Here is a 12925-nt window from a genome sequence, read left to right on the forward strand (position 1 = left end):
TCAATTGGCTGTGAGTGGAGAGACCCAAGAGCTTATAAGGAGAGAGACAAGGTAATGAGTGTCCAATGTGGGACTAAACTCAACATGCTCCTGCATGTGTGAGCCGAGCTGGCCGAAGCACTTGGGGATATGAATTGGGTGACGTGGAGAGAAAGGCCTGCTCTGCTGTGATTGTGCAAAGGTAGAAATTTGTTGTGTTTGTTGCTCCGAAGGTCTCAATGTGGGTTTTCATGCTTCACCAATCTCCCTTGGAAGGGCTGCATCTGACAAGGGAATCAGGGAGCGTGGAAGAGGAACATAAGAACACAAGAGAGCACATTTAGCATTTTGAATCTGACCCATTGATGAACGCACAGCATCTGCAACGGGCTTCTTTGTGAAAAACCAATTGAACTCTTGAAGATATGTTGATGTCTCAAGATGTATGTATTGTCTCTTTTTCGATATTTCTATCCTATCAAATTGTTGGGAAGAAGCCTTTTTTACTTATTTTTTGTCAAATATTTGGTATAAGAAACAAATTGGCTCTCTGATATATTTGTTTTTGTCGAATTCAAAAACGAAGTTCAAAGCCACTTATTAAGCAGTTTATGGGCTATTATTTCCAATCTTAGGAGTTGTTCTAAATGTTATGCTGAAGAGAATTGTTGTCCATTTCATTATATTTTTAGTGCTTCCACGAACCACATCAATTTGGTATTAGAGCTTCAATTAGCCAAATTGGCCTCAAAATGGGACTAATTAAATCAAATGGTCGTCAGTGCTTAGCCAAGTGTTTGGATAGCTTTTCAGAGAAGCACCCAAAGAATATTCCAACCATGAAATCGAAAAAATATTTCAAATAATCAAATTAAGGACAAATTATATAACAAAAAATCTAATACATTATAGAAGATCTACTTTATTTAGAAGACCCAAAAAAAATTACAGTTGCAACTGAAAATATTAAAAGTTAACAAATCTCATCTCATAGTCCTAACCTACATAAAAAAAATCTCTTGGCCAACATCAAATGAGGGAATCTCATCTGCACTATCTTGTATTGATGGTCACCCACTCGAACGAACATGCGCCCTTCTTATTTCACAGACTGGCTAGGATCATCCACAACCCAATTTATTTTTTTTATGTTTTCAGGGGTGGGATTGTTGAATTAATTGAACATGCTTAGACTGTCAAATGGGAAATTCAGGTCGAATTCAATTGGATCAAGTGAAAAATCCAAGTCCAAAGTAGGAGAATTGGAGGATGAAGTAGCAGCTGAGATGATCTCATTGAGATCAGAGTCCAAGCTCTTTGCAAATTTGGTGTACCTCCAAAGCTATTCATCTGACATGGAGAGGAGTATTTGATTCGGACCTCCTTGGGGATATAAAGTGAGAAAAAAATAAATTTACCAATGAGATTGTAATCGAGTGTCAACGATGAAAATATTTCATTTTCTGTTATGCACTCGAATGGTACGAGGAAGAAGGAGATGTTAATTCTTGGGTATCTAAGCCTTTGGTTTTGACTTTAAGTCCCGATTTTGATTTTGTTTATCTAGTGGAGGCAAACCCAAAGAAATACAGGGTATTGGGATGCAAGCAAGGGCAGAGCCAGGATTTTACTGTAGTGAGGGCACACTATGGTTAGTTGTATAGTTGAAGAACTTGAAGATGAATGATTTTAGGGAGAAATTCAGAGATTTTTTGTTAGAAGTTGAAGAAAATAATATTTTGATCATTTCCAATTGGGGAGAGAGGTGAGGGAGTGGTGACAAATGAAGCATGTCATTAGTTGAAAATATAGGGGTGTCCCAAAGTTCTGGAGGGGCAATTGCCCCCCACCAACTTCTTACTAGCTCTGCCCTGGATGCAGGTGTGTCTTTCTCGATAAGTGACTTCGAAGAATGATGGGTCATCTTCGGATCGTTGAACTTTCTTTGTAGCCAAACACCCTTGACGTTTATGATACACGCATCGAAAATAGTTTCTACAAATTTAATAACCTCTTATTAGATACAGAAAAGATATTCAACTACCTTAAAATCACAACTTTAGATATTTACACCCACATATATTATAGATTTGAGTCATGATAAAATGATGCACTAAATCGTATGTTGTTGACGTGGTAAGTGCATAGAACCAAACATGTTTTTTCATCGGGATACACAAGGAAAAGATCTAGGGTTTTTTGCACTTGCCACATCAACTATGTACAGACCATGTACGTTTTAGCCGTCATTTTATCATTTGTCTATAGATTTTATTTAGGATGATAGGGCCATGGAACATGGTGATAAAACCATGGCCATAGCCATGGCTTGGCATGAAGTGGGTTTGAAATAGACATGTTTAGTGGAGGGGCACATATGACAAGCAATGTAGGACCATATGATTTGGAGAGGTGTCACCATTAGCCGGAATGACAATATATGTATGTATGTCTTCAATTTGATGTAGAAATAACAAGTAGAAGCTATTTTAGAATAAAACTTAGTCATGAGGTCCTAAAAACAGCTTTAACTCTTGGGCCATGGTTACATAAAGATGAATCTATGTTTCTGGTCAAGAGGTTGAGTTTCATTCTCTAAAGGTTAGGTCAGATAATCCAATTGCACCCAAACAGGTTCGATGGTAGCATTTGGAACTTGTTTGGGGGCTGCTTTCCTTCACTTCTAATCAAAGTGATAAAAATAGGTACTTTTTTTTAAAAATCGCTATTAAATCTAGATTTCAATAATTATTGATTAAATCATGATTTAAAAAATAATAATCAAAGTTTTTGAAAACATTACTGATTTTTTAAAGAATCATGATTTAATCAACTATTTTTTGAAAAACAAATGTCAATTATTTAATTTTTCTTTTTTTAGCATTATAAGTGTTATTTTATTATTTAATGTATGAAATACATATTTTTCACATTTTTATACTTAAAAAAAATATTATTGACTTTTTCCAATTTTCTTAGAAGCTTCCCCTCGTCAAACTATTCTCGAACCCAGAATTTCTCACTAAGTACAAATTTAATAACTGATGAAAACGTGTTTATTGGTGCATGTACCATGAGGGTATATCTACAAATTCATTATAAATATCGAGGGTGTAATTATTGAGTGGGCGTAGATGTCTCAAACATGGTGCCCACACATTTTGACCAAATACTTATGTGATAATTGACATTAAAATTTGACTTTTAATTTTTTCAATTAATAACTAAAATATCTCTCAAAGTGTTATTGGGTATTATGACTCGTCAGGTGACATACTCAAATGACTCCATGATGTGATAAATTTGGGGATCATAGATCTAAATATCTTGGGATACACGATTGCACTTCCCCGTATAAAAGTATATTTAGAGAGAATCATGTATCCCGAGACATACATATCTATGGTCCCCAAACTTGTCCACATCATGGAATCATTTGAGTATGCCACCTTACGAGTCATATTATCAGGACTCTAACCAAAATGAGTTGTGATAAAATGATTCACTAGGTGGCATATTCAATCAACTCACTGATGTGGCATGTTCGGAATAGGAGATCTGTACGCCTCAGTATACATGATTGCACTTCCTCATAAAAAACTATATACCGAGGGAACTGTGTATCCCAAGACGGAAAGATCTACGGTTTCGAAATTTGTCCACGTCAGTGAGTCGATGGAGTATGCCATGTGACGAATCATTTCATGAGGACTCTACCAGAATATCAACCCAAAGTCCATACTCTAAAAAAAAAAGGTGTTTTTATAGAAGCATTTTAGTGCCTCTGACATTATCAATAGGAACTTTCAGCTTTATCTGACTAGAATTTTCTGAATTTGAGGTGGATCAGATACGATTAAGACATGTTTTGGGGTAAGATTTCTCACCTTGGGTACTTAGCTCCAAGGATGTCTTTTTGTCCATATTTCATCCAACTGTTACCATCATCAAGAGCACCTTTGAGTCCAGTCCGAGAGCAAACACGGACTTGTTTGGACCATCGAGGCAACATTTCCCTACAACACAAAAATCCCTGAAAATCGCTTTTTAAGATTAAGAATTTCTCCCAAAAACAAATTTTTCATAGAAAAGATGCAATTTTGTTTTAAATGCACCTCTTCTTGTACATATCTCTTCGATTCAAATCGTCGCTTTGTGGACTCCCATTGACCGAACGTGGAGAATCCAAAATACTAGATATGGGTTCTATTGGTTGAATCTCTGTTTCTGAAACACTTGGATTCAGAATCAAAAGAGTCTCGTTGAAGGAAGATAGCATCTTTTCTATTAGAAATTCTCCTGTCGAAGAAGAGGGATTAAGATGGATTCGAAGCTGATTCAAAAGTTCCTTTCCTTGGACTAACACATTGATTATCAAAGGGTTTTGATCTAAATATCCTGTGTTCTGCATTTTCAGATTAAAAAAGAAATGTTGGAAGACTGATTTGGAGTAAAAAATTTCCTTTTAACAGAAATTTCAAAGAATAATGTTTTTATAGAACCATAGAGATATTAAAAAAAAAAAAGATTATATAAATTTCAGTGTTACTCCAGCACGACTCAATAAGATTTATGTAAAATATTAAAAAGAAAATCTAAAATAATTTTCAAAAAAATAAATTGTACCACTTTTCGAGTTTGTATACCAACAATTCCATTGCTGGCTACTGAATTATCTATGTTGCGATCTTCAAAATTGAGGTCGTTCATTATTTCATCACCGATGCCTTGACGCTCTTGATCAAAATTGTGGTTAAGGTCAAATCCGCTACTTGCCATTGGATAAGCTGTGCTGTGCTCCGAAATAGGGTGTCTGTTACCAAATCCACTGTCGACCGTTAAACTATTTGCGTTTTTCTCCTGATCCAAATAGTGGTTAAGGCTAAATCCGCTACTTGCCATTGGATAATCTGTGCTGTGCTCCGAAATAGGGCGTCTGTTACCAAACCCACTGTCGACTGTTAAACTATTTGTGTTTTTCTCCTTATCCAAATAGTGGTTAAGGCTAAATCCACTGTTTGCCGATTGATTATCCATGCTGTGTTCCTGAATAGAGTGATTGTAATCAAATCTACTGTGCACTCCTCAATATGGTTGTTAAATCACAAGTGGCAATAATTTATAATAAGTAAGAGTTGGCGTGCCAATAGAAAATCTCTTTTCCTAATTCTAAACAACCGAATCTAAAACTGTTATAATTCTTTGTTATGTTAAAATAATAACTTATCAAACTTTTGTATGGTTGAATGGTGTGTTTTAATTTTAAATTGGGTGATAAATGTTTTAAGAAATTAGTGTGTAATAAGTAAATGTTGGGTTGCCAATAGCAGCTCTCAAGAAAGGGGAAAAAAAAGGCTAATTCAAACAAAAATCACTCCACTACTCTGAATTTTTACGAACAAACCCACCATTGAAAACCAAATCTTGGGAATATATAAACCCCTCAAGAAGAGAACAAGTTTAACAACAGATTGAAAAGAAACCATAAAACACCCATTAATAGTTCTTAGTTGGTTCAAATAAATCAGAAATTTCCATGTAGCTTTATTATATATACTTTAACAGCATATAGAAAAAGTAGAAGAATTTAAAACGCATTTGAACTCAAAACATTGTAATTTAGAAATGGTCTTAGATGCATGAAAGTTTACCTTATAAGATATGTAGAAGCAGAAGTAGAAGAGGTCCTTTGAAGAACAGAACAGAGAAAGACCAATTGCGAGTTCACTGTGGGAGAAGTTTCCATATATAACTCGAAATTTATTGAAAAACTAATACCGACTTCTTCTAAGAGACGCGTTAAAAAATGGGCCCCAAGGATGTTACATAGAAACTTGGAATCTGGTTCACTTCTCTCTCTCTCTTTTGTGGTGTTCGTCGTTTACTTGTTAGAGCTGATAACTAGCAAAAAGACAAGAACAGTGCAGGAGACCAAAAATCTTCAAACCTTCTTCCGCGTTATTGGGCAACGGGTACCCGAATTGAAACATACACACCCATATCCGATTTCTTATCCGAATTTTAAGATAATACCTAAATCCAAATTTTTACCCAAGTTTTTGATGGATAATCATACCCGAATTCTTAATCGATTCTTAGGTCACCCAAAATTTTACTCTCATGTTTGAATTCTTTTTTTTTTTACTGTAGTAAAAAACTAATCATTTACATATATTTCAATATAGAATATGAATTGCACTTTTGCTGTTGGGTAGTCATGTGGGATATGACGTATATTCATACTTGACCTTACAAAAATTTTGGGCAAATAGGTATCAGATAATATTACCCGAATTCTTAATCGAGTATAAAAACCTTGTTCATATCCGATTTATTCAGGTTGGATAGACGGTTATAATCCGACCCATTGTCAACATTAACAAAATTAACCTTTAGCCTTTACATTTTTTTCAACTCAGGCTATAATGACATTCGGTATACATGGCCAAACCATCTCAAACAATTTTTTTTCCTTAGTTTATCTCCTATTTTTTTTATGCCTATATTTTCTATTTATTTCTAATTTTATTTTTATTTTAATTACCCATCTCAACACTCACATCCCTCCATGTGAACTAAAGTATCTAACCTCTTAGAGCACCCGATTAATCCTTAGGGCAGGATGCACTAAGTAATTTCTAGGTTAAATCATTGAGGGTGGTTGATAAGAGGGGATTTGATCTCAAGATCTCCACTTCGAGAGGCATGGACTTGGCCATCACACCAAACAACCCTTGTGGGTTTGTCGCTACTAAATTTAATATCATGAATATGTTACTTCTTAATTGCTCAACATTCAACTCCAAAATGTACAATCAATCTTTATGTGGGGTTTGATAAATTTCGGGGTCCAACTCAAAACCAATTGGCTATGAGTGGTAAGAGGTTATAAGGAGAGAGACAAGGTAATGAGTGTCCAATGTGGGACTAAACTCAACATGCCCCAGCACATGTAGGCCGGATTGGGCCGAGCACTTGGAGATCTGAATTGGGTGACATGGAGGAGAGAAAGGTCTGCTCTGTTGTGATTGTGCAAAGTTGGAAATTTGTTGAGTTTGTTGCTCAGGAGGAATCTCAATGTCAGTTTTCATGCTTCACACATCTCCCTCGGAAGGGCTGCATCTGACAAGCGAATTGGGGAGCATGGAAGAGGAACACAAGAACACTAAATAGCACATTTAGCATTTTGTATCTGACCCATTGATGAACACACAGCATCTCAAACGGTCTTCTTTGTGAAAAAGCAATTGAGCTCTTGAAGATGTATTGATGTCTCGAGATGTATGTATCATCTCTTTTTAGATATTTCTATCCAATCAAATTGTTGGGAAGAAGCCCTTTTTTTTTTTTTTTTGAATATTTGGTATAAGAAACAAATTGGCTCTCTGATATATTTGTTTTTGTCGAATTCAAAAATGAAGTTCAAAGCCCTTTATTAAGCAGCTTATGGGCTATTATTTCCAATCTTAGGAGTTGTTGTAAATGTTAAGCTAAAGAGAATTGTTCTCCATTTCATTATATTTTTAGTGCTTCCACGAACCACATCAATTTGGTATCAGAGCTTCAATTAGCCAAATTGGCCTCAAAATGGACTAATTAAATCAAATGGTCGTCAGTGCTTAGCCAAGTGTTTGGATAGCTTTTCAGAGAAGCACCCAAAGTATATTTCAACCATGAAATCGAAAAAATCTTTCAAATTATCAAATTAAGGACAAATTATATAGCACAAAATCTAATACGTTACAGAAGATCTACTTTATTTAGAAGACCCAAAAAAAATTACAGTTGCAACTGAAAATATTAAAAGGTTACAAATCTCATCTCTTAGTCCTAACCTACATAAAAAAAAAACAAAAAACAAAAATCTCTTGGCCAATATCAAATGAGGGAATCTCATCTACACTATCTTGTATTGATGGTCACCCACTCAAACGAACATGCTCTCTTCTTATTTCACAGACTGGCTAGGATCATCAACAGTCCAATTTTTTTTTCTTTTTTTTTTTCTGGGGGGGGGATTGGGATTGTTGAATTAATTGAACATGCTTAGACTGTCGAATGGGAAATTCGGGTCGAATTCAATTGGATCAAGTGAGAAATCCAAGTCCAAAGTAGGAGAATTCGAGGATGAAGTAGCAGCTGAGATGATCTCATTGAGATCAGAGTCCAAGCTTTGCAAATTTGGTGTACCTAATATCCGGCATGGTGAGAAGTAGTTTGATTCGGACGTCGTTGGGGATATGAAGGGAGAAGAAAAGTTACCAATGAGATTGTTATCGAGTGTCAATGATGAAAATATTTCATTTTCTGTTTTTATGCACTCGATTGATGTTGAAGGGAATGAGAAAGAAGGAGATGTTAATTCTCGGGTATCCAAGCCTTCGGTTTTGACTTTAAGGCCCGATTTAAGGTTCAAGAGTATCTCTTGTGATTCCTTTTGCCTTTGTTGTTCTTGTTGATTTGAATTTTGCTTTTGTTTATCTGGTGGTGGCAAACCCTGAGCTAGACGGGATGCAGGAATGCAAGTGTGTTTTCCTCGATAAGTGACTTCAAAGATTGATGGGTCATCTTCGGATCGTTGGACTTGCTTTGTAGCATTACAATCTTGAGCATTACGATGAGTGCATCGATAATAGCCTCTGCAAATTTAATAACCCCTTATTAGATAAAGAAAAGATATTCAACTCCATTAAAATCACTACTTTAGATACATACACCTACCTATAAATATATATCATTGATTTTTATTTAGGAAGATAGGGCCATGGTAATAAAACCATGGCCATAGCCACGGCTTGGCATGAAGTGGTTCGAAATAGACATATTTAGTGGAGGGGCACATATGACAAGCAGTGTAGGACCATATGACTTGGAAAGCGAGGGGTGTCACCATTAGGCGGAAACAATAATATATGTATGTTTGTATGTATATGTAGGCATCTTTAATTTGATGCAGAAATAACAGGTAGATTTTGGTATAAAGCCATGCGGTCCTAAAAGCAGCTTTAAAGTGGATGGACTCTTGGGCCATGGTAATATAAAAATGAATCTATGTTTCTTGTCTAGGAGTTGAGTTTCATAATCTAAAGGGTTGGACATAAGGGTAGAGAATTCAATCACGGAGCTCAATCCAATTGCCCCCAAACAAGTTCGACAGTAGCATTTGGAAGATTTTAATAATTATTGATTAAATCATGATTTTAAAAAATATTGTCAAATTTTTTAAAACATTAATGATTTTTCAAAAAATAATGATTTAATCCACTATTTTTTGAAAAAAAAAATTAATTATTTATATTTTTTAGCATGATAAGTATTTTTTTTTTTTTTTGAAGAGTAATATTGTAAGTGTTATTTTATTATTTAATGTATGAAATACATATTTTTCATATTTTTATACGTAAAAAATTATTATGGACTTTTTCCGACTTTCTCAAAAACATTCCCTCACCGAACTATTCCCAAACCCTGACTCTTTCACTAGGTACTAATTCAATTACTGACGAAAATGTGTTTGTTGTCGCATATAACATGTGGGTATATTTACAAATTTGTAATAAATTTCGAGGATGCAATTACTAAGTGGGTGTAGATGTCTCAAAGAGTGGGTGTCAACACATTTTGGCCAAAAATTTATGTTTAATTGCATCTCACAACAGTGAGAAGTAAAAAATAGGTTAAGGAAAAAAATGGCTTTTAATTTTTCCAATTAATAACTAAAATATCTCTCAAAGTGTTACTAGGCACTAATTCAATATCTAAAACGTCCAAAACTTTTAATATAATTACCAAAATATCCACCCAAATTCAAAAAAAAAAAAAAAAAAAAATTTGTTTATAGAAGCACTTTTAGTGCCTCTGACATCGATCAAAAGGAAACTTTCAGCTTTATCTGACTCTTGAGAATTTACTGAATTTGAGGTGGATCAGATATAAAACATTTTTGGGTAAAATTTCTTGATCTTTATGGGGGATTTGAGAGGTTTCTCACCTTGGGTACTTGGCTCCAAGGATGTCTTTTTGTCCATATTTCCTCCAACTGTAACCATCTTCAAGAGGACCTTCAAGTCCAGTCCCAGAGCAAACACGCACTTGTTCAGTCCATCGAGGCAACGTTTTCCTACAACACAAAATCCCAGAAAATCGCTTTTAAGATTAAGAATTTTTCTCAAAAACAGATTTTTCACATAAAAGATTCAATTTTGTTTTAAATGTACCTCTTCTTATACATATCTCTTCGATTCGAATCGTCGCTTTGTGGACTCCCATTGATTGAACGTGGAGAATCCAATATACCAGAGATGGGTCCTGTTGGTTGAATCTCTGTTTCTGAAACATTTGAATTCAGAATCAGAAGAGCCTTGTTAACGGAAGATAGAATCTTTTCTATTAGAAATTCTCCTGTCGAAGAAGAGTGATCGAGATAGATTCGAAGCTGATTCAAGAGTTCCTTTCCACGGGTTAACTCACTGATCATCAAAGGTTTTTGATCTAAATCTCTTGTGTTCTCCATTTTCAGACTAAAAAAGAAATGTTGGAAGACTTATTTGGAGTGAAAATTGGCTTTAACAGAGATTTCAAAGAAGCTGAAAGGAACAAGAGAAGACAAAGAGGCAGAAACCCATAAGACACAAACATGAAAAAAGCAAAAACTCCAAAATGGGTTCTCAAGATTACAACAATAACAGAAAATCTAACTTTTGATGATGATGAGAGAGATAGACCCCAAATAGCAAAAATTGCAAGATGGGTGCTCAAATTACTCTATAACATATACTTTAATTGAAAACTAAATCTAATAAAAAAACAACTAAATTCGAAATGGGTAGTTGTCTCTTTGATGATTTTAAGAGAAAGAGAAGAACTGAAAGAAGTGATGGTTGTTGGAGCTAAAGAAAGAAAGAAAGTTCTCAAACTCTTAGAAGCAAAGGAGGGTGAGGGTTTGGATTTATGGGAAAACCTTTTTTGAATTAGATATAAGTTTGAATGGATGAGAGAGAGAGAGGTAAGTTTGACTGAAGAAAACGAGTAAAATTTCTAGAAAGACCAGTCTTTGGTTATGAAAATAGTGAGAGGTCCCATTAACAAAAACTTCTTAAAAAATCCAAAGGTAATCTCTCTCTCTCTCTAACTTCTTCAAAAATCCAAAAGTAATCTCTCTCTCTAACTTCTTCAAAAATCTCTCTCTAACTTCTTCTCAAATCCAAAAGTAATCTCTCTCTCTAACTTCTTCTCTCTCTCTCTAACTTCTTAAAAAATCCAAAAGTAATCTCTATCTCTCTCTCTTTCTTGGCGTATTGTCCTTCATTTGTTAAAGACTAGAGGGACAATAAAGCGCAAAAAGTCAAGAAGGGGGGAGGAGACCAAGAATCTTCAAATCTTCTTCCGCGTTACTGCCCTAAGTAGAAGACGAGTAATGACATACGATGATGACGTTAGTTAAACCCATAGCTTACGTTGATGTTGATAGATAATTATTTACACGGCAAACGTCGAAATTTATGATGGAAATCGATTTTCAATTTTTTCTAAATAATTTTTTTTTGTCGTTTAGTTAGATTCCCCAAATTTGATTATCAAATGGAAGATTGTAACGTGTCTAATGGACAACGGCTCTGATGGAAATTTTTTCTTAAGACGTGTATTTCTCAACTCATCTCAGCCGTCGTCGGATACACATTGAAACACCTATCTATATCTATATACATAAAGAAGTTAATTAAAAGAATTGTGATAATATGACTCGCCAGGTGGCATATTCAATCGACTCTATAACATGGATAAATCCGAGAACCATAGATTCATATGCCTTGGGATACACGATTGTGCTTCCTATAAAAAGTGTATCCCAAGATGTACAAATCTACGGTTCTCAAACTTATCCATGTCATGAAGTCGATTGAGTATGCCGGCCGACAAGTCATATTATCAAGACTCTAATTAAAAATCTATTAATATTATTTTGTTACCCTGTCAAGTATAGTATAGTAAAGATGAGGATATATTTAAAAGAGCCGGGAGCGGATCCTCTGTAGCATCCTACTCTTATAGCGCTTTTTGACGGTTAGAAAAGTGCCATGTCAACCACAACTTATAGATCTACCGTTGAAGATCTTTTGAAAATAAAAGCTTCGGTGATAGTCCATTTTAAAACTCATGGATCATGTATAGGAAGAGTTTTTTTTTTTTTTTTTGTAATATTTTTTATATTAAATCAGATCTAGGCCCTTAGCACTTTTGGGTTGTGGTGTTATTTTATCAAAATATAATCTTCCCTCAATGGTAAATTATGTGTTACAAGGTGTTACAGGAATAGGATGCCACAGATCGGATCTACTCTCAAAAGAGTCATGGTATTCTGACTTGAAAATTTCATTCGATTTGTACTCGATCGATGTGGCATGTGCACAGAGCCATAGATCTTTTTCTTTAAGATACACAAGAAAAAAAGATCTACAATTTTGTACACTTGCCACATGAGTAAAAAATTTCGAGTCAAATTATCATTAAGCTATATAAAATAGAAATAAATGCATTTAGGAAAATATAGTGAGAATAGTTTTAACATAGAAGATGAAGGGAAATTGACTCAATGATTTGAACGTATTCAAAGAATATTCCACTCTCAAAAAGTAGTCAAGGTGAAAATTTTAAAAGAAAAACAAAAGAGATCTAAACAAATGTGAATGAAGATAACAAAATTGTACATGAACTTATTCTTTCTTTCTTTTTTCTTTTTTCGCCTTCTACGAGAGTGTCTATACTCATAGGCTCGACTAGCAAGGATGAGATACCTAACTTCTTAGAGCACTATTTCTCACCCAAATCCTCCAAGTGTATGCGATACCACACAAGTCACACATATTAAGTAAGTCAAGATAAATCCCTAAGGTAAGAGGTTTGATAAACGAGCTTACTCTTGATGAGATATGACTTTGTTATTGTT

At 34.7% G+C, this 12925-nt stretch overlaps 2 protein-coding genes across 3 annotated transcripts; both read right to left on the reverse strand.

Annotated features, from left to right (window-relative positions):
* Positions 1 to 835: 835 nt before the first annotated feature.
* On the reverse strand, positions 836 to 5788 carry LOC147393827 (putative WRKY transcription factor 53). 2 transcript variants are annotated; one of them, XM_086455818.1, is made up of 5 exons: positions 5631 to 5788; positions 4606 to 5025; positions 4095 to 4384; positions 3867 to 3995; positions 836 to 1974 (listed from the first exon to the last, which is right to left on the reverse strand). In XM_086455818.1, the coding sequence occupies exons 2-5, from the start codon at positions 5014 to 5016 to the stop codon at positions 1776 to 1778; spliced, it is 1029 nt and encodes a 342-aa protein (XP_086311944.1). In that variant the 5' UTR covers positions 5017 to 5025; positions 5631 to 5788; the 3' UTR covers positions 836 to 1775. The 2 variants fall into 2 exon arrangements, with proteins under 2 accessions (XP_086311944.1, XP_086311945.1); XM_086455819.1 differs by having other exon boundaries at positions 3867 to 4012.
* Positions 5789 to 7719: 1931 nt separating this feature from the next.
* Positions 7720 to 11016, reverse strand: LOC147393828 (putative WRKY transcription factor 53). The gene is made up of 3 exons (XM_086456281.1): positions 10197 to 11016; positions 9971 to 10099; positions 7720 to 8618 (listed from the first exon to the last, which is right to left on the reverse strand). The coding sequence occupies exons 1-3, from the start codon at positions 10490 to 10492 to the stop codon at positions 8012 to 8014; spliced, it is 1032 nt and encodes a 343-aa protein (XP_086312407.1). The 5' UTR covers positions 10493 to 11016; the 3' UTR covers positions 7720 to 8011.
* Between the last annotated feature and the right edge of the window lie 1909 nt (positions 11017 to 12925).

The sequence above is a fragment of the Akebia trifoliata genome, chromosome 10, assembly GCF_017979445.1.
Source record: "Akebia trifoliata isolate Shusen 1 chromosome 10, ASM1797944v1, whole genome shotgun sequence".
In the NCBI taxonomy this organism is placed as follows: Eukaryota; Viridiplantae; Streptophyta; class Magnoliopsida; order Ranunculales; family Lardizabalaceae; genus Akebia; species Akebia trifoliata.